This window comes from Eulemur rufifrons, chromosome 17, assembly GCF_041146395.1.
Source record: "Eulemur rufifrons isolate Redbay chromosome 17, OSU_ERuf_1, whole genome shotgun sequence".
Classification (NCBI taxonomy): Eukaryota; Metazoa; Chordata; class Mammalia; order Primates; family Lemuridae; genus Eulemur; species Eulemur rufifrons.
The window spans coordinates 64,044,518-64,068,403 of NC_090999.1; the positions used below are offsets into that span (position 1 = coordinate 64,044,518).

Genomic DNA, 23,886 nt, shown 5'->3' on the forward strand with positions numbered 1-23,886 from the left:
AACCACTTTAAGAGCTGGTTGGAAAATAACTCATCTGGCATTATGATTCGGATGAGCTATATTCTACCTCAAGTTGAGTTACATATAACTCCAAAAAAAAAAAAAAAACTCAGTGTTCTAGAATAATTACTTAACTTCTACTCTCTGAATATTCTTATTAAATTCCAACATAGTTCACTTCTAGAAACCTTAAGCTATTAGGCTGTATAACTTTTGGCTATTTTCCGTAGGTGGTAAGGGTCTAAAAATGCAATTGCCCAGTGGAATGCACTGACCATGAGCCTGCTACCTGAGCAGACCTCTCAAATTATTCACCCATGTTTCATTACATATATTTTGGGGATTTTTAGAAGTAATAGATACTCATAAGAAATACATATATCATTGCTGGGTCCTTATAGATTTTTGGCCTATCTTCAAAAAAACTTTACCTACTGAAATAACTTATTTTAACAAGTGTCACTGGTTTTTAGAGACAAAGCATAGTGTCAAGACTCATGCATTTATTGATGGCCACTGACACTGGTGAGTCTGCATGATTTGGGGAAAAAAATTAATCTTTTTCAAATTCTACATGGATGTTAAGAACTCATTTTAGAATGTTTTTCAAGGATTAATATATGTATTAAGGTATTTCAATATTAATAGATGGAAGTAACCTTGGATTTAATACTAACTACCATACACAGTTTGCTCATTTCATAAAAAAAGCATTATTAAGAACTGTGTTGTTCTTTATGCCTTGCTTAAGTACTTTTCAAAAATTTTTATAAAGGCTTTCTTGCTGTCGTTCTAAGAATGACTCTGGCCAGGAGTATATCTACCATTTTTATTTCATGTGAGAATAAAACATAGATGAATTAATTATTTATCTTAAGCAAATTGTATGGTATGCAAATTTAGTGATATCTATTCTATGTCCAGTATCATGCTAGGCACTCTCTCAGATGATAGCTATGGGCAGAAACAGTATGACTGTGTTCCCTGGCAGTCAACAGGGTTTCCAATCAGATATATGTGTTTTGCAAACAAAGGTAACTAAGCTTCTACTTGAGACACTGTTTTTGGTATTGACAGTTTTTTCAATTACCAAACCTTCCTGGTAGTTTCTTTATGATATTGTGATACTTAAAGGAACTGATCAACAGTTTTTTATCCAACGCCTAGTAGAGACAACTGACTGTTGAGAAGAATAGTCCAGTGGATCTGCTAAACCATTACTTTCTCTAGATTTTCTGATCAGTATTGCCAAGGCAAACCATCAGGAAGCTGTATGTCAGTACTAAATTATTTTAGTTCCTAGAAAAACAGGCCTTCAGAACCTTAGAACTTAATATTATGACTTAGGCTATTTGGCATAAGTCAATAAGAACCAGCCACATGAAGAATGATTTTGTTTCTTGAATGACAACAACAACATCATCAACAAAAGTACTATAACTAAAGGGTTATCTATTGTGTTGTTCTATGTCTTCTTAAGACTGACATTATTAATCTGTAAATTTAATGTTAAGAAAATATTTCTCCTAATCATACATTTTAGAAGGCTCATGCAATTACACTCTGAGGACTATATACCTTTCTGGCTATGGCTGTCAGGATTTTTACCACTACATTTAACTCTCAATTGCAGTAACTAATCATAGCCTAGATTTTCATTCAAAATAAACTCCCTTCACTTTTCCTCCCCTTCCTGAATTTTGGTCTTCTCTTGCTCTCTTCTTACTCCCTCCACTCAACAGCTCCTACTTATCCTTCAAGTCTCAGCTCAAGCTGTTCCCTGCTCTCAAGAATCTTCCCACATATCCCTCACTGAGTTATATGCTCCTTTGTGTTGTTCCTTTGCCCATTCCTCTAACACTGGTCACTTGGTGAATCGATCCTTGATTTTCTCACTTCTTTACTCTATCTAGCCTATGTGCTCCTTGTCTAATTCTGAAACTTCAGTGTCTGGCTCTTAACAGGTGCTAATTAGATATTTGGTCACTGAGGAAGAAGTACAGAGGTACAATGTCACTGCTTATGAGAACGTGAGCACACAGAACCTGGAGAAGAAGCGGGAGTTGGGTTAGGGCCATAGCAAGGATGCTGAAAGATGGCCAAAACTGGCTCTGCTGTGTATTATCATTTTTCTTGCCATGTTCAGATCTACACAGCTCATATTTTACATAATATATTTAAAATATGAATATTAATATATATGTGTAGATATTTTTAGAAGAATGTGAGAAAACAAATAACTGCTTATATGTCGTTTCAAAATTTAATATTTGCAGGAAAATCAGCAACATAAAAATACGTATAGTCAGATAATGTAATAAATGTATAAGCCTATTTGTGATTAGGGTAAGTAGAGTTTTATGGTAAGTCTTAGAAAGCATATGGAAGTAAACATGCTAAAGATTTATAGAATGTTCTGACTAAATGGCATCATTATTGTCCTCATTAAAACAATGATAAAAAATCTATACTTGCATTTTAGTAGAAAGTGGTATTTCATTTATATATGGTTTTATTTCAAGTGTAGTATCACTGGATCAACTGTGAGAAAATATTTAAATCTCACAAATTCAAGCACCTTCTGTTTCCTAAATGTTCACATGGTGTATATATGTGCACAGAGAATGTTCACCAAATAAATTGTTTACTGACTAATGCAAGAAACTCAGTTTAAAAATAAAAATGATGTCATTTTTTATGGAGTATGCCATTTCTGGAAACACAAATAAAAAGGATAAAGATTCTTTCACTTCCCATTTAAAAGCATTACATTTTTGTTAGTATTTTACTTAAAATTTCTTGGCCCAGAAGACAACAATTTATGGCTCTAGATTAACTACTCTAATGATGTGGTACACAGGCAGCAAAACATTCTTTTTTTTAACTTGTGGTACTGGTGTGATTGCCTTTTCAGGAGGGTAAAGAACAACACATTAAATCCCTGAATGGGAAGTTTTTTCCCACCTCTTCTCTTTACTTGAAATCTCAAAGGTAATACATATGTAACAAGTAGACTAGTGCCATGAAAAAATGTTTGAAATGAGGTGATCATTTATAATATCTGCATGTATTTAATGCCTGATTATGACAGAATGATTTGTAATATTAATACATTTTAAAAACAGTGTTTGATTTAGCAATATTCTTAAGACAGTTTATGAAACCAAACACTGCCTAATAAACTTTTGTTTTCTGCTGTTTTATCTCTGTGTTGTATAAATATGATACAATGACAACAAATTAAAGGTGAGTCACTTGACTGTCCTGTTACATAAGCTTGATGAAATTAGTGGCTGACAAGGCTTAGCAAAAAGTGATAGGGCTTTCTCAATAGGTTCACGTATCAATTTTTTCTGGGAAAATTAATATCTTTATCAAAATATTCAAAATTTTCTTCCTAACAAGCTTCTCAATCTCACTGATGAGAGTTGAATTATTCTGCTCCCAAAATAGACAGAAATAAGTAGCTACTGTAATTCTACAGTCCATAAGGTTATTGCTTGGGAAGGAAGAAATCTCAGTTTTCTTAAAAATTTCCTGAGAAGGTTAACTCCAGAACGGTGGCATTATCTGGATGTAGATCTGGGACTACCCGACCATGCCTTTCCATCATACCATCTCCTTTGTAGGACGTATCATTTAACTCCTTTGTAGGAACAAATAAAACACATTTCCTTGCCTTTCTACACCTATCCCCCAACACACACCTATCTCTTCACTATGTCAGGAGGGGTAGGTGCTACGGGTTCAATTGTGTCCCTTCGCCCTCCAAATCCATACATTGAAGTTCTGGGCTCCAGTATCTTAGAATGTGATCTTGTTTGGGACAGGATCTTTACAGAAGTAACCAAGTCAAAATGAGGTCACTGGGGTAGGCCCTAACCCACTATGATTGGTGTCCTTATGAAAAGGGGAAATCTGGACACAGAGACATGCATGGAGGGAAGACAGTATGAAAAGACACATAGGGAAAATGGCTACCTACAAGCCAAGGAGAGAAGCCTAAAATAGATCCTTTGCTCACAGCCCTCAGAAGGAATCAACCCTGGCCACACCTTGATCTCAGACTTCCAGTCTCTAGAACTGGGAGACGATAGATTTCTGTTGTTTAAGCCACCCAGTTCATGACACTTTGGAAGCCCTAGCAAACTAATATAACAGGATGTAGACAGAAATGCCTCTAGAGAGGGTGGCCATTTAATGAGGCAACACTATGAACAAAGGCAGGATTGAGCTTGCACTTGGGAGAGACAATGAGAAGCAGGTGACCAGGAAGGAAAAGGTAGGTGGGAATCACAGCATGAGGACAATTGTCACCCTACTCTGTCCATTCTTGTACTCTGTATCCTCTTAGCCTCCACATTCAATCTGTGGTGCATTGTTTTGTTCTTGGTCATGGAGACTCATACAATTATTCTAGAGGTCAGAGGTCATTTCTCCCAATTATATAATGCTATGTGTTTTTTTAAAAAGTCGTCTTCTAAAATCTTCGTATCAAAACCTTATTATCTGTTCTTTTACCTAGTTGTCATCTGACAGCTAAGGAAATGGACTTTATAATTGCATTCCAATTATTATTAACATAATACCAAAAGTCATTTTCCAATATAAGTAAATTTTCTGGTAACTGAGACGAGTGGCTCTACTTTTTCTGTTCTTTCATTTATTCTGTTTTGGCTACCAATGGTTGAGTACTTACTATGTGAAAGTTCCTAGGGACATACAAGAGTGATTTATGAGCTATAAATACAGCATAAACAAGGTACAGTGGCAGCACAATGGAGAGAAAATTATTGAGTGCCTACTGTATAAAAGGGAAGTTATAGAGATTTCTTTCTATCTGACCCAATTTTATCCTTCTATGAACTCTCACCCTGTGGACTGCTAGATATATTTTACAAATGAGAAACTAAGGCTGAAAGAAGAAATTCATTGCAAGAAACAGAGATGATAGGTTATGAGCTGGGATTTGAATCCAGAAATGCCTTTCTCCCCAAGTATGCCTTGGCTACAGGACCATACTTTCTCTGCAGGTCCCTCTGGTTTAGGATATCTGTCAACAATTGATGTTATCAGAGGCAATACTTAAGAGGAGGGCTACAAATATAAATCTAAATGAAGACCCCCAATACCTTATGTCACTCCTACCACAGTATATTTATTACAAGTTGTAATCACGTGTTTATTTCATGTCTAGATGCCTCACCATACTTTAAGCTACTTGAGGATCAAGCTGACACTGTTACTGGTCACGACTGCATCTTAGCACCTAGAGTACTACCTGCTATATAGGGTACTCAATATTTGTTCAATAAACACATTAACAAATAAATGCATTTAGTTTAAATTTTAATCAGGCTGGTATTACAGGCCGAATGGTTTCCTCACAAAAATTCATATGTTGAAGTCCTAACTCCCAGTATCTCAGAATGTGATTGAATTTGGAGATAAGATCTTTACAGGCTGGTGTGGTGGCTCACACCTATAATCCTAGCACTCTGGGAGGCCGAGGCAGGAGACTGCTTGAGGCCAGGAGTTCAAGACCAGCCTGAGCAAGAGTGGGAACCCATCTCCACAAAAAATAGAAAAACTAGCCATGCATGGTGGCACATGGCCTGTAGTCCCAGCTACTTGGGAGGCTGAGGCAGGAGGATTGCTTGAGCCCAGAAGTCTGAAGTTGCGGTGAGTTACAATGACACCACTGCACTCTAACTTGAGGAAAAGGCAGATATCAAAAAAAAAAAAAAAAAAAAAAAAATCTTTACAGCAGTAATTAAGTTAAAAAGAGGCTGTTAGTGTTGGTCTTAATCAGACATCACTGACTAGTGTTCTTAAAAAAGAGGAAATATGGACACAGACACACACAAAGGAAGACAATAGGAAGATATAGGGAAAAGACGCTCATCCGCAAGTCAAGGAGAGAAGCCTGGAACAGATCCTTCCTCATAACTCACAACCAATCCTGCCCACACCCTGATGTCAGACCTGTAGCCTCCAGGACTGTATGAAAATAAATTTTTGTTGTTTAAGCCACCTAATCTGTGGTACTTTGTTTAGCAGCCCTAACACGAATATGTTGTATAGTAGAACACATTCTCTTTCAATAAAAAAGGCGTATGTTAAGATTTCCCACAACTCAATCCATAATATTCAAAGTTTTAAAGCTGATCCAGGAGCATATCATCTGTTCTAAAATAACTGATCAACTGAATGCATCTATATATTGCCTTGGCCACCGGTCCTAGTCCTAGAAGAGGGTCTGTATACCATACATCCTGGAAGGAAAAAGAGGACAAACTGTTAAACAATACAGTTTTTCCTCTGAAGAAGAAATGACATTCAGGCTGTACTGTTTTAGGAAAGAATATTGAATATTAAATGTAGTGAATTCTCAAGAAGGCCCCAATTTTTCCTTTTCCAACCATAGTGTTTGGCAGTATTTTGTCATTTTGTTGGAAGCTGGGGGGGGTGGAAAGTCCAAGTTCAAGACTAAAGTAGCTAACTCGGCCTTTAGCAGAATTCACAGCTGTGCTCCTAGCTAAAAAGTGAAGGTGACAGAGTGGCAGCTCAATAGACCTGTGCTAGATTTGTTTTTTTGGAGGTAACCCCTGAGTTAAATTGTGTAGCCTCTCCCAAAGCTTCCTGTCATGCTTTTCTTCACTGGTGGAGCCATGATAATGCTAATGCCTTCTTTTAAGGTTTTTACTGGGTATTGGGGTGGATTCACTTCATGACAGTTCATCTTTCAACTGGCTGGGGATGTAATCACAGGAACTGACCCTGCCTGCCAACTTAGAAATCCATAGAGCTCATTTATATTCACTTGGTTTCTTCAAAAATGACAAGCAAAGATTCTACTGTGTTGAAATCAGGATTCTGATATTTTCAAATGCTTTTTAAAATTCAAAAGTAAACATTCAGAAACATGGAAATGATTTGGACATATATTCTAAATATGGGTTAACTACACAGAGGTTTATAAACACACTAATTGTAATTGTAAATTACCATGTTGTACAGGAAAACAGACATATGGCAGGTGTCTTCACTCACTGTGCTACACTACAGCTCTCAGCATTAGTGGGCATCTGATTAAAAAAAAACCCTAAAGCCCTAATTTTTAGCAATGTCTTTCTAACTTACATGCCCTCATGCTCCTCCATTTAGAGCACTGCCTTTCTTTTACAGAAACTACAAATGTGACTAAAAAGGAAAAAAAGGTCAGATTTACTTTTAAATATTGGTTTATAAGGAGAAATTACTATTTTAAAGACAAAGAAGACTGGCAAAATGAATATTTTTTGGAACCCTAGATTTCCTAGACCCTTCCTTTAAACATATTTCTTGGAATTTTTTATGGTATAACTAATACAGCAAAAATTCTAAAATATCACCAATAATATCAATAACCGTGATGTAAATTTGGATTGTTTCTATATGTAATACAGCTTATTAAAAATGGTACCATAAAGCTTCATAAGCCGCTTTGTCTCACTCAAAAATCTACTCTGAACTTTCTGTATACCAAAAACTGCGGTTCTGTGACACAATCTTAATCATATATGATGTACCATTTACTTAACCCTTTGTTAACCATTTAGGTTGTTTTTAATTTTTTGTTAAAAATTTTTTAAAAGTTGCTGTGATAACTTTATCACTAAATCTTTAGACACTTTCACATGTATATTTTTTAATAAAAATTCTTAAACGTTGAAATGATGGGCCAAAGGGAACACCATTTCAAGAGCTTTTCATGTGAATTACCTAACAGCCTTTAGTCAGGTTGCACCAATTCACATTCCAATGAATGGAGTAGCCAAATATTTGTTTCTGTTATTTTGTAGACAATCACCACCACCACCACCATACTATTTAAATAATTATAGTTTTATAACATCTAGTAGGACAAGGCCACCTAACTTTTTATCTTCAAAATTTCATTAACTATTTTCCTAAGTTTTATTCTTTCAGTTTAGAATCACTTTGTCAAGTACTATGTTCCACTAGGATTTTATTGAAATGGCGCTGTAGTTTTCACTTTAAAAGCATTGTTCTACATAGATAATACCATTTTGCACTCTAAAAACAATTCATCATGAATAGATTCTGCCAGGAAAATCAATACTGTTTAGTAAGCAAGATTATTTCCAGAAGAAAGCCATAAACAGGAGTGGCTATTATAAAAAACAAGGCCCCATGACACAGTTTTAGTATAACAAACAAGGATATACAGTATATATGTTTCAAAAATATTAAATTATAGAAACAGATGCTAATTCAAGGAAAAGATAATGTTTTGGAATAAGGGCAGATGTCCTAATACCTCATGAGTTCATAGACAATAAATAAGAAAACTTCCAGGAAAAAGAGAAATTGCTCTTTGTGATAAGAATTTAATTAAAGTACCAAGGATTAATAAAAGTAGAAGAACAAGAAAGGCAATAATCAATGCAGTATTTAGACTAAACTTGAAAGGCTTATGTAAAAACTGAGTCAGGGCCTTGATATTACAGTGAGCTAGAGATATCTAGAAAATACAGATTTGAAGAAAACAAGAAATTATCTATTAGATGGGTACTGTCAAGGAAAATCTCTTGAAAAGGTGGCCAAAAATAAGATATTTCTTAAATTCTGAAATTGTAGATCTAAAAACAGTCATAGTCCCCTGTGAAAGTTTAATGAAGGCTCTCAACCATCTTTAAAGAAAATGTGCATAAATACACACTCTTTTGTTTATACTCCTTAGGGTTCAGGTTAAGAGTATCTGCTTTGTGTAAAGGAAACACAAGATAATGGAACATTTGGTAAAGAAATATGTTCAGAATGACAGTGAAGATCTGTTGAAGTGAGTGGTTGAAATTTATATTTTAAATTGAGGTAGGGGAAAATCTGACAAATATAAAGACTTTGGACTTACATATTTGTTTGACATCTGCCTCTACTAACTACTCCATTGAAATTGTTCTCACTAAAGGTACCAATGGCATCTTTGTTATTGAAATGATACGCCTTACTTGATTTCTTATGCTGCTTGATCTCTGTAACATTTAACACTGTTAACCACTTAACACGACACTTGGTTTTCTCCTAACTCCAAGGGCGGTCCCTTATCAGTTTTAAGAGATCTTATTATTAAGGTGTCTACATATCAATTTTAAATCTCTGAAAAATCTGAAATCACTTCAATATCAAGGTTTCCCTAAGGTCCAGCCTATTCTCTTTTCACAGCAAGTCAAGAGAACCAGTGATGGAAAATCTCATTTTAAATTATGTGAAGGCTGATCAGTGACACATATCAGTACTTGTCTAAGCAGAGGTGGAGCAGCCGTGCAAATGATGCAGCTGTGCAGGTGCTGAGGCAGACCCTAGGAGCTGCTCCCTGAGACTGAGAGATCATCCCGTCACCATTTCTCCAAATCTGCAGGGGCTGCAGAAGAACTACAGGAGCAGACTGGGTCAGTGCTTCTTCATAGCTTTTTGCAGCTGAATGTTCACAGCATAATCAGAGTTCTACATCCTGGCATTAAACACTGCCTGACTCTCTGCAAGAACATCTCCCTTCCAAGGCTTCCCAGAAGGGCTGTCTAGGAAAAGGATGAAATGGGGTCAGTACTGTGTGACTTTCAGTGAGATAATCCAATAGTAAGTGATTAGTTACCTACTGAATCTAAAGCTAAGCAATTAAGGCTTGGCTCCATTTGGACTAATCTGTGTGGATTCTCAGTACTCTGTCTTTAGATACTGACAAGAAGAAAAAGTATACATTTGTCATGCTGGACACCTGTAGTTTGTGTGGGGGAACTGGTCTGTCTCTGGGATACTGTAAAGCTAGGGGCAGAGACCCAGGCACTAATTCAGCTTTTTCCCCCCAGATGAGGTTGTGGACTCACTGTTACTGAATTTGGTTCACGAACCAGAGCTCAATGTTTCTAAACATTCTCTTAAATGGAAGCACTAAGAGCAGAGATTAAGTTTTTCTTGAGCAGTGATGTAAGCCCTGAGGGTTATAAAAGCTGCAGTGTAGAAATGAAGCTTTTCCGTGTCTGTGGGGCCCTAATTTGGACACTGTCATCAGGGAGGTTGGATCATGGGAAAGTGCTGATATATGGTTCATTTGCATGTGCTCTGTGGTCAACGTATTTCCAATATGATTCCATATTCTTGACTAAATAAACTGGGAACCCCATCTAATCTTATAAGGGTATATGTGTAATCTACATCCATATCTATTTTTCACTTGAAACAATGCTGCTCAGGGCTATGTTCTGAAAATTAAATCTGTCATAATTTGTTCTTCATAATTGGGTAACTTGAAAAGGCTTAGAAGAATATAAGGACTGTATGAATATTTACTTGACGTTTTGTTTTTAAAAAGCACTTTACCAAAAGTTCATTCCTGAAAGCTGAGCTGTATCTGGGGTTGGTCCATGCTGTGAAGAATGGCAGATCTGATTCAAAACTTGGTTCCATCACCCAGTGATGGGTCACTTAATCTTACAGGAATGTTGTGAGAATGAGAATACAGGAAAAAATGCGTAGGCCCCCTAGTTATGGATGCAATGGTGATGGTAACACTGGGGAAGGAAGTAGTGGTGTAGTAGTAATCCTGTGAAACAGTCACAGATACCATCTATCCCTCAAACATCTTTCACTTATTCAAAAGACATTGATAAAAATCAACATCCTTTCATAAAAAAATATTCAATAACCTAGGAATAAAAGGAAATTTCTTCAACATGATAAAGGCCATATATGAAAAACCCACAGCTAACATCATACTCAATGGTGAAAAGACTGAAAGTTTTTCTCCTAAGACTAGAAATGAGACAAGGATGTCCACTTTTGCCTCTTTTACACAACATAGTACCAGAAGTTTTTGTCAGAGCAATTAGGCAAGAAAAAGAAAGAAAGGACACCCAAATTGGAAAGGAGTAAGTACAACTATCTTTGTTCACAGATGACATGATCTTATATGTAGAAAGCCCTAAAGAATGAACAAAAAATGTGTTAGAACTAAATCATCAAAGCTGCAGGATACAAAATCAACACAGGGAAATCAGCTGTATTTCCATCCACTAGCTGTGAACAATATGAAAACAAAATTAAGAAACTTCCGTTTACAATAGCATCTAAAAAAATAAAATACCTAGGAATAAATTTAACCAAGGAAGTGAAAGACTTGTACACTGAAAACTATAAAATATTACTCAAAGAAATTAAAGATGACATAAATAAATGGAAAGACGTCCTGTGTTCGTGGACTGGAAGACAATATTTTAAGATGACAATACTCCCCAAAGCAATATGCAGACTGAATGCAATCCCTAATAAAATCCCAATGGTGTTTTGAGCAAAAATGGAAAAACTAATCTTAAAATTCATAGGGAATTTCAAGTAACCCAGAATGGCCAAAGAAGTATTAAAAAAGAAGAACAAAATTGGAAGACTCACACACCCCAATTTCAAAACTTACTACAGTGCTACAGTAGTCAAAACAATGTGGTGCTGGCATAAGGACAGACATACAGACTGATGGAATAGAGTTGGGAGCCCTGACATAATCCCTCACATGAGCAGTCAATTGATTTTTGACAAGGGTGCTAAGACTGTTCAATAGAGAAAGAATATTTTCCTCAACACCTGGTGCCAGGAAATTGGCTATCCATATGTAAAAGAACAAAGTTGGACCCTTACCTTACACCATGTACAAAAGTCCACTTGAAATAGATCAAAAACCTAAATTTAAGAGATAAAACTATAAAATCTATAGAGGAAAACATAAGAGCAAGTCTTCATGACTTTGGATTTGGCAACACGAAAAGCGAAAGCAACAGCAACAAAGGAGGATAAATTGGACTTAATCAAAATTTAAAACTTTTGTGCATAAAAGTACAATGTCAAGAAAGTGAAAGGACAACCCGCAGAATGGGAGAAAATATTTGCAAATCATATATCTGATAAAAGTTAAATATCCAGAATATATGATGAAAAGAGAGCCCAATTTTAAAAATGGGAAAAGGACTTGAATAGACATTTCTTCAAAGAAGACCCCAAAATGAACAATAAGCATATTAAAAGATGCTCAACATCATTAGTCATAAGGGAAATGCAAATCAGAGCCACAGTGAGACAGCACTTCACATTTATTAAGATGGCTATAATTAAAAAAAAAAAACAAAAAACTGTCGGCAAAGATGTGAAGAAATTGGAACCCTTGTACATTGATGGTAGGAATGTAAAATGGTGCATTCACTGTGGAAAACAGTCTGGCAGTTCCCCAAAAAGTTAAGGATAGAATTTCAGAGAAGAGTTCGGAAAAGTGATTTAAGATGTACAATGGCAAACGCGACCAGGGAATGTTGGATAAACTATTACCAATATCCTCTCAAAAGCATATCATAATATCCTGAAATAATAATAAAAAAAAAGCATATCAGCTCTCAAAAGAAAAGTAAGGGAAATTCCCAGGGAACAAACCAAACGGAGCTGAAAACCAGAAGAGTAAGCCATGCTGGGGCTGAAGCTATGGCTGTCCAGCTTGCCAGTCTCAGCAACAGAGGGGTTTCGAGCACGACTGTGGCAGGACAGGAAACAAACCTGTGGGATTCCATAAAATTGAACTGAGACCCCCACATAAAGCTGGGGCACTGGAAATGAAAAGGTGAGTTAGAAAAAAATGCATCTTCCAAGAAAACTTGTGTGTTTCAGCAAGGGCTTTTCCTTTCCTATCCCATTCCGAAGCCTTCCCTCAGAGGTAACTATTATGCTGGATTTTATGTTTATGTTTACACAGAGTTCTGCTTGTTTTTAACCAAAAAATGGCATACTAAAGTAGTCTTCTGTGACTTAAGTTTTTCACTCAACATTGTGTTTATAAACAAATTCAACTCTATGTTTACTGATAGCTACAAGGAATAACAGACACAATTAATCTTAAATTATTAAAAAAAGAAACAAAATATCAAAACCATGTATTAATATATATTGTAATGTACCTTAAAACCAATGCTAGGGAAAAACAAGGAAAAACACAAAACAGCAATGAACTTCTACTTCTCTCCCAAATTTTTCATAAACAACTCCCACCCCCATTCCCTACTATGCATTCTTAACTTCTTTAGATAGCGAACAGAGAAAATGCTAAAAGCCTGAATGAACCCCAGGAACATTTCCCCAGAGGCCTTCCCTTTTCCTCTCTCTGACTTTCCCTGGAAGGGGAGGCCCCTTAGCTTGAAAGCCTGGGGAGGCCAAGAGCGGTGGCTGGGGCAGAGAGGAGGGCTACCCCCGCAGAGAAAGGGGCAGGGGAATACAGTGGTGTAAAGCAACATCCCCCATAATGGGGGACATCGAAATGGAGCCCCGGTGCCAGGGGAAAGCACATTGGTACCCCTGGGGAAGGAGGCCCGGCTGCCCCCACAGCTTCCCACGGGGAGGCATCATCGGTCGGCCAGCTGCACATCTTGCTCCGCCGGTTATAGAACCAAACTCGGACCACTTCCTTCCGCAGCCGGAGGTACCCAGCGATGCGGCTGATCTGCTGGGGTGTGGGCTTCGGGCACTGCAGGAAGAGTCTCTCCAGGTCGTTTCCGATTCGTCTCTCCCTGCTTGCCCGTCTCTGCCTCCGAGCCTGCTGCAGCATCATCTCCATTTTGCATATGGCCAGAAGGTTTTCCTCATCCATTTCCTCCAGCCACATTTTCAGCAGCGGTCGCAGCTTCCACATGTTGGCGAGGCTTAGCTGCTGGGCCTCGAAGCGGGCGACGGTGGTCTGGCTAAGCACCTTCCCAAACAGAGCTCCCACAGCCAACCCCACATCAGCCTGCGAGTACCCCAGGCTCATCCTCTTCCGTCTCAGCTCTTTGGCCAGCTGCTCCATCTCTTTCTCTAAGGCCGGGACATCCTCTGGCAGCACCAACTTCGGGATGCACTGCAGGGCAAGGGAGGGCCCCGGGAAGGTGGCCTCGGAGGAGCTTCGGAACCAGGACCTTGCCTCAGCAGCTCCGAACTGAGGCCCGCATGCCATCCTGCCCGGGAATTCGTACAGCAGGGGACCCGGGGGCAGCCCCCACACCTCAGAGCCTGGGCAGACCGTGGGCCTGACCCCCTGCTGGACCATCAGCCTGCCAGGGGCCGCCTGGGCACACAACCAGGTCGGAGCGTCAACCCGCACAGGGATCAGCCCTCCGGCACCGCCCCCCCCACTGTATGGAAGGGGGTAAAAGTTTGAGGGCCTGTGTCCGGCCATGGGGTAGGACGGCTCCCCTAACAGGTCTGGTAGGAACTGATGGCTCTCGAGGCTTCAGAGTAGCCACCAGCCCTGCCCTCGAGCCCCGCCCCCAGCGGGCGGGGACGGCATACAGGCGAGGGTGTGTTTGTGCGGAGGTGGGGAAATCTCTGGTAGGCCCAGCAGTAACTCCTTAGGTCCTAGGGTTAAGGGAGGGGGTCGTCCATCCTCGCCTTTGCTTCCAACTCCCACTGAGCTGCACAGCTCCTTTTTGGGATGTGTACCTCCAAGCTGTCTGGAGTCCCCCTTAGTCACTGCCTCCATCCTCTCCCAGGTATTTACTCACAGCTTTCCAAAAACTAAGGTATCTAATCCCTGACACCACCCCTACCTCCCACCCCACCTGGCCTCTGGCTTCACAAGTATTTATTAAACATCTACATGCCAGGTATTGCTGGGACTACTCCTCAATTCATTAACTGTCTCCTCACTGCTATCTTTACGGTCACAAGAACTGCCAACAGTCCCTCTTTACATATCCCCAGTCCCTGTGCCCTAAGAAATCTAGGCATCCTGCTTGAATTTCTAGTCAGCATCAGTTTACTACCTCAGATTCTATCCCCACCCCCACACTCTGCCAGATTCCACTCCTTTACTGGGGCAGAGTTTCTTAACTAATTCCGTATTTTTCCCACCAGCCTTGAAAGTCCCTTGTTCCCCATCCAACCTCAGCTTCCCGCTCCAGAGCTTCCACATCTAAAGGAAACATGTGTGTGTCATCTCTTTCCCCCTCTGGAGACAGGTCTCTGAACTGGCCTGACCTGCTGTCCCCCACTGAGGATGTTCCCTGCAATATATGACTCACCAACATCAGGCTCCTCTATCCCTGGCCCCTCTCCCAGCAGAGACCCAAGGATCTTAGTTTGTCCCTCCATCATGCCCCTCACTCAGGCATCCAGTTCTGGCCCCTGAGTGGAGAAGGCTAAGGAGGGAGGGGGAAAAGAAGACCTGACCTTCGGTTCAAAGCTTTCAAGGAGGAAGAGGACACTGACATCAGCTGGACAATCACAGCCTCTTACCCCTTCATTCTTTAACCCGACCATGATGTGGCTCTGCCTCCACTCACATCTACTGAAATCAGTAGATCTTGAAGTCATCAGTGACCTTCCAACTGTCAAATCCAAAAATGCTCATCCTACTCAGCTTCTCTGTAGTACCTGACAATGCTGGCTACTCTTGCTCCTTCCCTTGTAAAATTTACATGAAATGCAGGTAACAGCCAAATCTGTATTTCAGCCCTGACTTCTCTTCTAATTTCCAGTTATTTCCCACTGCCCCAAATCAAATTCATTATCTGAACTTCTAAACCTGCCACTCCTCCAGGGACCCTTGAGCTGGTTAATAGCATTATCATCTCTCAGTCACCTAAGCTCAAACCTAGGAGCTGTTCTTGACATTTCCCATAATCCGTAGGGCACCAAATCTTATATATCAGGTTTCCTAAAACTTCTGAACGCTACCATCTCCTTCTTAGCCTCATCTCACTGTTTCAATTTAGGCCACATATTTTCTCATCTGTACTATCATAATAACCCTATAATTGGCTTCTTGTGCTTCTCCTTTAGGTTCATCTGGCACACTGCTGCTAGAGATAATTTTCCAAGAACCAAACTTAACTAAACCCAACCCAACCAAATGAAAATATAACCATATTATTTTCCTCTTAAAATACCTTCAAAGTCTAGTCCCTATTCCCCCAATTGACAATGCGGGCACGCAAATCCCTGTGCATGGTACACATGGCTTTTCACCATTTGGCCCCTTTCTTCTTTGCCAGTCTCATCTGTCACACCCGCATCACCCCTCCCCCTGCCCCCCACATCTTACCCCGTGCTCCAGCAGAGAATATCTCACTTTGCAATAAAGATGCCATGCTTTCATGCCCATCATGCCCTTGTTCATGCTGTTCCTTGTGTCTGAAATGGTTTCCCCCTGCTTCTTGGTCTCATCTCCTATTATTCAGGATTCTGCTCAAAGAGTCTCTCATTAGAGAGGATGTCCCTGACTACCCTATTTAAAACAGTATCCCTTGCAATCCCTGTTTCATTTCTTATCCTACTTTAATTTTTGGCATAACATGTTTTGCCACCCAATACATATTTATTTTTCTGTCTATTGTCCATATCTCTACTACCAAGAAGGCAATGACTTTGCCTAGTTCACTGCTGTGTCTACAGTGCCTACAACAGTGCCTGGCACACAGAAGGTGCTCAGTAAACATTTGCTGAATACATAAGGCATGCTATACTTTTGGTCATCTTTAAGACTCAGTTTAGATGTCACCTTATGGTGAGGCCTTCCTCCAGGCAGGCAGGGTTTGTTACTGCTTTTGTGGTGCTCCCTTTCTACTTAAGTTTTTATTATAACATTATTGGTAATATTGTCACTAATAGTAAATATCAATAGTTATTTATTTTATGTCTCTGTCTCTCTAACTAGAGTGTGAGGTTCTTAAGGGCATGCATGTAGGAGTTATCAAGCCTGGAACATAATAGAACCCTGATGGATAACAGTGCTCAGTAACAGTGTTGAATGAGTGAATGAATCCTTACTTTATAATTCCGAGACTAAAGCCCATTTAATTCCAGTTTAAAAATGAAAAACTTGACCCTCCCAGGTACCTCTCCATCTTTTCTTTCTTGTACTAGAACCAGGCCCTTAAACACCCCTTCCTAGATGGGGGTAGCACCATGAGACTAAATCCGACTCAACACTACAGGTAATGAGGTTGTAGATATGACCTTGAAGCAATGGTGAGGGAAAAGAAGGATCAGGAACTCATTGCCGTCTCTACAGGCTGTGTATTTGATTATATATCTGTTGTCTATATCTCCACTGCAACCTCTGCTAGAACGTGTGCTGGCTAAGGACAGGGTCCTTGTCTGTCTTGTTCACTGCTCTATCTTCAAGCACCTGCAACTATATCTGGTACACAGTGGGAAGTCAAGAAATATTTGTTTGATGTTAAATGAATCTGTGTAGCATTAATGGTGACAAGACTTCCATAACTGCCTTGAATGAGATTTTAAGATGAAAGTCTATGAAAAACAACTTATACAGAATTTTTACTTAAGAATAATTTTGCTGGTATCTATTCTTTCCAGGTATACTTACATGGTATTTTTTTTTTCAAAATCACAAAGCAACCAGTGTCTGCTAAACAGAATGAAAGGTGGATCACAAAGCAGGATAAAAGAGAGAGAGAGTAATTATATATGTTAAGGCCACAGACTGAAAACAGCCCATTTACATAAGAGAACCATACAGAAAAGGTTCATTAGTTGTTTAGAAACAATACTGGAGTAAAAATGTTTTCAATGAATTGGAAAAAAGTGAGTTCAAAGGAATTTAAGCAAAGCTTTATTATACTTATATTGAATTAAAACATGGTGGCTAAAACATTTACTAAATTAAAAAGTAAGGCTGTATTAACTTGATGGGCTTTAAAATTCACTTGAATGCTCTCACTTCAGGCTTTCCTTGCAGTTGGTCAGATCTCATATGCCAATGTGCATTATCTCCTGGTTTCTGTATATGTGTGGTCACAAAGAAAAGCCCATATTCTTAAGGGAAGTCTTGCTATCTCCTTAAAAGTATATTTAATGTGCTATGGAAAGGGGGTGACCAGGGAAAATAAACAGGAGCATATTTGGTTGGAACAGAAATAGAGATCAGAGGAAGGCAGCTGACGGGCATGCCCAAGACGACGAGTGCCGTTTAGGCTGGGGAGCTTGAAAGGCTAATCCATCACCTTCAACAAATACGGGGACCTCTTAGTAAGTGATTAGATTACAATGTAAGAATCAGGCCAGTCTTATCCATAGGGAATTACAAAGTACGGATAAGAAACACATGGTCCCAGGCCCCCATATATTTATAATCTAAATGGAGAGAAGAAAAACTGTCAGGAGAGCAGGACAGCTACATGCTCCCAAAGAGAAGTTAAGAGTTTTCTATTATTAGGATATTTGGAATTAAAAGTGGTTTTCTGACATGGTTGTTTTATGCAGAAATGCACAAAGTATCAGGATTTGTGTTACTAGGCTCTCCTTAAGTATTCCCTATTTAAACGAGGCAAAACCAACTGCCAGGATTCACTAATGGTGAGAAGCAGGAAGCTGTGGAGGCAGAGTTAATGATAAACATCCTTGTAGGGCTTGGTTCGAGTTTCATCTCTTTGGGCAGCCTTGCCCACATACTCTGGACCACAGATCTCCCTTCCCTTTGAACTTACTGCCTTTTCCATTCAAGATACATTTGCTGCCTTAAGCAGTTAGCAGGAGTTTCATGTCTTAGCTCTCTAGCTAGGAGATACGGAATCTCCTAAATGGATATCATAGATGCCATTTATTTTGTATTTATGGGCCAAACAATGTGTTAATGCACGAATTATCCACAGAGCTCTGTTTTCTTGTAAGTCCATGAAAACATCTGCATGTGACAGTGATCTGCCTTTGACTTATGTCATTCTGTTGGTCAGTTATTTCATTGGCTAGGAAGGTGACCCTTGCTTCATCATTTCTCCAAATGCATCTCTCCCAAAGCTGCTCATGCTCCAGATAGAGAAGGACAGGGTTTTTGTTCAAGAAGTCCCACATGTCTAGAAGTCTCCAAAAAAAAAAAAGAAACTTTCTGAATGCAATTAAATCAATAGAGCAGACCAGAAGATCTAAGAATGACGTCCAAGCCAGAAAGGAAAAGGCACACTAGATGGTGCTGATCTTTATTGTCTTCCCCGCTCTTTAGGTGTCCTAGTAAGTTAGCATTGACCAGGCATTGTGGTGTAAAGACATTGCCACTCAGCGGGGCAGGTGTAGGACCCCCAAGAATCATATTAGTCAAGGAGCAAGAAAAAGGTAAAGGCAGGAAACAAAATCCAGAGATTAGTTGCTGGAGAGTGCCTCCCTGGATCTAGGAAGTAAAGTCAGGAATCCGGAAAAACTCTGGCAGCCGAGTTCTTTAAGGAAAGATGCCTCCCACCTCACAGTGTGCGAGTTAACACTACACATTACAACAATTTAGTTCACTGACAAATACCTCAAAATACACTGAAATGATTAAACTGTCATGCTTTATGTGGATCTTTAAGCACTAACCTATATTAGGCAAAGTGAGACATCAAAGATAAGTTAGGCAATTAAGAAAAACTGATAAAGTCCATATAATAAGAACATTAAAGTTGTAATAACATGGAAAAAGAGCTAATCAAATGAATGTAGACACTATATAGGATCATATATTGCTCTATGAGATAATTTTCATAATAGATAACAATAGCACTGTTCTACACAGGAGATAACAGAAGACAAGAAGATGGGCAAAAGGACAGCTATTTGTCAACACAGTAATACAAGATGCTTTTACTTTTATAAAATATGTAGAGAAAAGCCAGAATGTAGTAGTGCTGCTGACATAGAATTTCCTTGATTTCCTTAACTTCAGATTAAGATTAGGAAGGACTGTTTTGTCATTACTTCTTTTTGTTGTTGTTCTTTTTAGCATTTAAAAAAATGGCTCTGCCGTGATGTAATTGCTGCTTAGAAATAAATGCTCATGACACAAATATGACACAACTACACAGTCAGAGGCTACAAAGAGATTTTTGAGTAGGCAAGAAAAGGCCCTCCATTTTATTTTGCAGATCTGAGATATTCATGAGCTAGGAAATTCCTGTGCTATAAAATAGTATTAAGTATAAAAACCCTATAGCCTTCACTGGAAGCCTTAAAGAATTTTAAATATCTGTATAAAGCAGGAAAAACAGTTGAGCTGAGTGGGGCTGAGTTGAAAGGCACTATGGTGATGAGTCAGGTATATTCCCATACAGTCAAAGATAGATACAGTTCAAGGTTCTTGTTATGCTAAGCATGATTTAAACAAACTTTTTAGCTGAGTTTGCCCTTGTTACAGAAGAAAAGCTTTAAGGATGTTCTTGCATTGATTACTCTAGTCAGGGTGTAGTCACTGTCTTCTACATTCAAATTTTCACTGTGCTTCCTCTTGAGAGCAGGAGTTGCAAAACTGGCTTAACAAAAAATTTTCCATTACAATGCACAGTAAAATACACTAACAGAAATGACAGCTTATGACCAATGAAACCAGTAATTCTGGATGTGACATGGGATCAACGAAGTGAGAACTAGAATAGAATTTCTGCTTATAGCAGATAACTCTTTTAGGTGCTGTGAGAATGATTGTTTTTAAAAGAGATTCCAAATTAATTGACTTTGCTGCTATTGCCATCACAAGTTTGGGGCCTCTGTGGCTTTCCCTGGAATGTCTTTAAGAAACTATGAACTGAAGCAAGCCAAATAGAGTCACTCATGCCTTTTTTTGAAAAATGAACTCTTATTTTAGGTAACATTAAATGCAGTAATGACCACGGAAAATTCAAGAGGTAGTACCAGGCTAAAAACGATAAGCAGAATTTACCCAAATATGAAGATTAAAACTCCTTTCAACGTTTTAAACCTGACAAAGCTTTAAACAGCATTCAGTCAGCTTATTAAACTAAATCTTCCAGAGTCACCTCACAGTAATTCCAAAGGTCTTAGAGAGAACCAACCAGGTTGTCACCCTCTCTTTTGAGCAAAAGACTCATTCCCAAATCAAAATTTAACTGACTAGAGTCCATTGTTCAAGCTCCCAGTAGCCTGCTTTTCAATCTATATGTGTGCAGAAAACATCAGGCAGATGAAGGTTTCATCTTTTGAAAGCCTCAGAACTCTAGGAAGTAATTATATCAAACCACCTGTGAATGGAAAACTGAAAGCAAAACTTATATTATCACTATTTATTAATGTGAATTTTACTCTTTTTCGAATATTCAACTATACATTTACATCACTTAAGAAATGCAAAAGTGTATACAGTGAAAATGCACAGCATTTAGCTTTAATTTTTATTTTGTTGTCAATCATGGCATCGCTGGCAAGTGTTGATATGGTCAACTTGCAGCTAGGATTTCATGTTTTACTTACATAGAATTTTCTGTAATAATTTAAATTCAAGAAAGATATTGGTCTTTTATGATTGACAGAAATGTAGATGAAACATAAGGAAGAAACCAATGAATTTAAAGAAGTTTCTCTTAAGGATATGTTTTAGGGCAGGTGTCATTTTGAAAAGAAGACAATGTATTAAAGAACTGATAGGCTTTCAGGGGTTGAAGGAGAGTATGGAAAGATAGGGGATTAGCAGGAAGAAGAATAAAAGAGAAAGGGTTAGCATGGAATTTAAGTGGAAGATTTTGGAGAACGAAGAAATAGGGTAGAATATTGAAGGAGTCAAATAAGGAGTTTAAAAACTGTAGTTTTGTAGAAGATATATGAGGAGGCTCTGAGGGTAACCCTATGACAAGACATGACTGGAATTACGACTTAGATAATCTAGAAATACAAAGACAAAAGCAGGAGACAAATGACAAGGTTTTTGAATTCTCAAATACTGAAAAGCAATGAACAATTTCCCTGAAACTATAGTACATGACTTGCTGGACAAAATAATTGCTAATAATAAAAGCAACAACAGGAAGTCCTTGTTTTGCATGGAAGTGTGGGACTATAACAATGACCACTACAAGCTGAAACCATGCAAAATGATAATAATCAATAGGAAAAATCATGATTGTTTTGTGATCATTAAAATTTTGTCAAAATGTCAAAAAGCTTCTATTGTCAGTTAAAAATGAATAAGGGAATGAAAAACTAGTAAAACTAATTTTATTTAGTACACTATAATTTAAAACATTACAATGAGAATTAAAGTGCTTTATTTCTTTGTAAAAAACTTATTTAAAGTAGCTTGATCAGTGCTTGCTGCCTTCTCATCATATAACTTATGATATATTCAAGCTTATCTTTTCTAGGACTGGGCAAAATGTCACACTCCTAAGTTTGGATCAGCTTCCAACATATCCTTTGCACTTTCAATGTTGTGAAATATCTCTGAGAGTTCATTTAATGTGAAGGTTTTTTTCTTTTGCTTTGTTATTTTTGCCAGTGTCACTTCCTCTGGGACATTTTCATCCTGTTTGTCATAAATACTTTCCAATTTCATTTCCAGTGTTTCATTTCTTTGTTGCACTGTCATCTTTGTTGGTCAAGTCTCCCCTTTGATAATCCATTTTTGTAAAATGGGAGACAATGCTATCTGTGCATCAACTGAAAACAGATTTTGAAAGAAGTGATGTGATTGGCCATTGATCAGGATGTGTGTCTGTTATTCACATAGAGATTTGTGGACTGAAGGGTTCATGGCAAAGTTTGTACTTAATGCAATTGCTCACAGTTAATACATTGTGGCACCTAAAATTTGAACCTTGTTTTCTAGGGGATTGATGTTACTTAAAGATGGCAACTAAAATTTATGTATAGCAGAACGGGCAAAGCAAAGACTGCCTTGTAATTATAAAGTTCCTACTATATGCCAGGTATTATTTTAAGAGTTCTATATAGATTATTTCACTTAATTCTCAACATAACACAATGAGATGGTACTAGTCTTACCCCATTTTACAGACAATGTGATTGTAGGCATTCATTTGACCACATTATATTAATAGCATTAACCTTTCTATATTTGGGAGAATACAAATTTCCCACAGTCAGGACAAATCCAAAGATCTTCATGACAAAGGCTAGCTTACTACTATTAAAGAGTTTGAAATGACAACTAAATGACAAGTATATTCATTTGGATGCATATCTAGAGTAAAAAGTCAGGTTCTCACAATGATGTGAAGGAAGGTAGATACTTTCAGAAGATGCACTAACTCTTAGCATCAGAGTACCATTTAATAAAAAAGGGTGTCAGTAAACTAGGAGTTACTTTTAGATTCTGAAGGAGCTCATAAGTCCTTAACTCCCCACTTCTCTAATTTTCACACCTACAAACTGAAGTCATTAATCACACAAATTATGTCTCAAAATGTATCATTAAATAGAACTGTTTTCCTTCAGAAAAGGACTATATTTTAAGAAATATAATAAAAATTTTAAGAATTATACCCTTGCTTTTAAAGTGTTGATAATCAACTCTGAACATCTTGAGATATTATAAATAAAAAATATTTGGCCTCTGTATAATGCCTAACGTTCACTTTGAATGTTCATTTTAGTACCAAAGAATATTCTTTTTAGATGTTCCAAGTCACCTCTTGAAAGCAATGCAGGTTCTCTGAAAAGATATATTTTGGGAGCATTTTGGCCAGAAGACAGATTTTTCACTGGTGACTTGTCCGTCTTTCTGTGACATGACAGACAGGGCAGATTGACAGAGGGTACATGGGAGCAGACAGAGAATGCGTGGGCAAGAGCAGACAGAGCGACCTTGTGGCTTGAGGGAGACACAAAGCCCGCAGTCAAAGGGAAGTGAAGGGCAGGTGGACCCAGGCAAAACACAGTCAGGCAGTGGAAGACAGAGACATGTGGGCTGGGAGAGATGGATTCCAAAGGCTGGCAGGACAAAGAGTCTTCAGGTGTGGGAGACTGGAAGCCAGGGAGACACGGCAGACAAAAACGGTAAGAACAGAGTCATACATAGAGACTAAACCGGATGAAAGAGTCAGTGTCAATAGACAGACACAGAGGGATCCATCAAGA

General features: G+C 38.5%; 2 protein-coding genes across 2 annotated transcripts in view; both read right to left on the reverse strand.

Annotated features, from left to right (window-relative positions):
• The window catches only part of ARB2A (ARB2 cotranscriptional regulator A), a 409,566-nt gene that overhangs the window by 109,901 nt on the left and 275,779 nt on the right, over positions 1 to 23,886 (reverse strand). The gene's annotated exons all lie outside the window — the stretch shown is intronic.
• On the reverse strand, positions 13,226 to 14,245 carry POU5F2 (POU domain class 5, transcription factor 2). Its single transcript, XM_069492697.1, has one exon. The coding sequence runs from the start codon at positions 14,243 to 14,245 to the stop codon at positions 13,226 to 13,228; it is 1,020 nt and encodes a 339-aa protein (XP_069348798.1).

What these genes read in the sequence shown, in the direction of transcription:
- POU5F2 (XM_069492697.1), bottom strand. Translation starts at nt 14,245, where the DNA reads ATGGCCGGACACAGGCCCTCAAACTTTTACCCCCTTCCATACAGTGGG.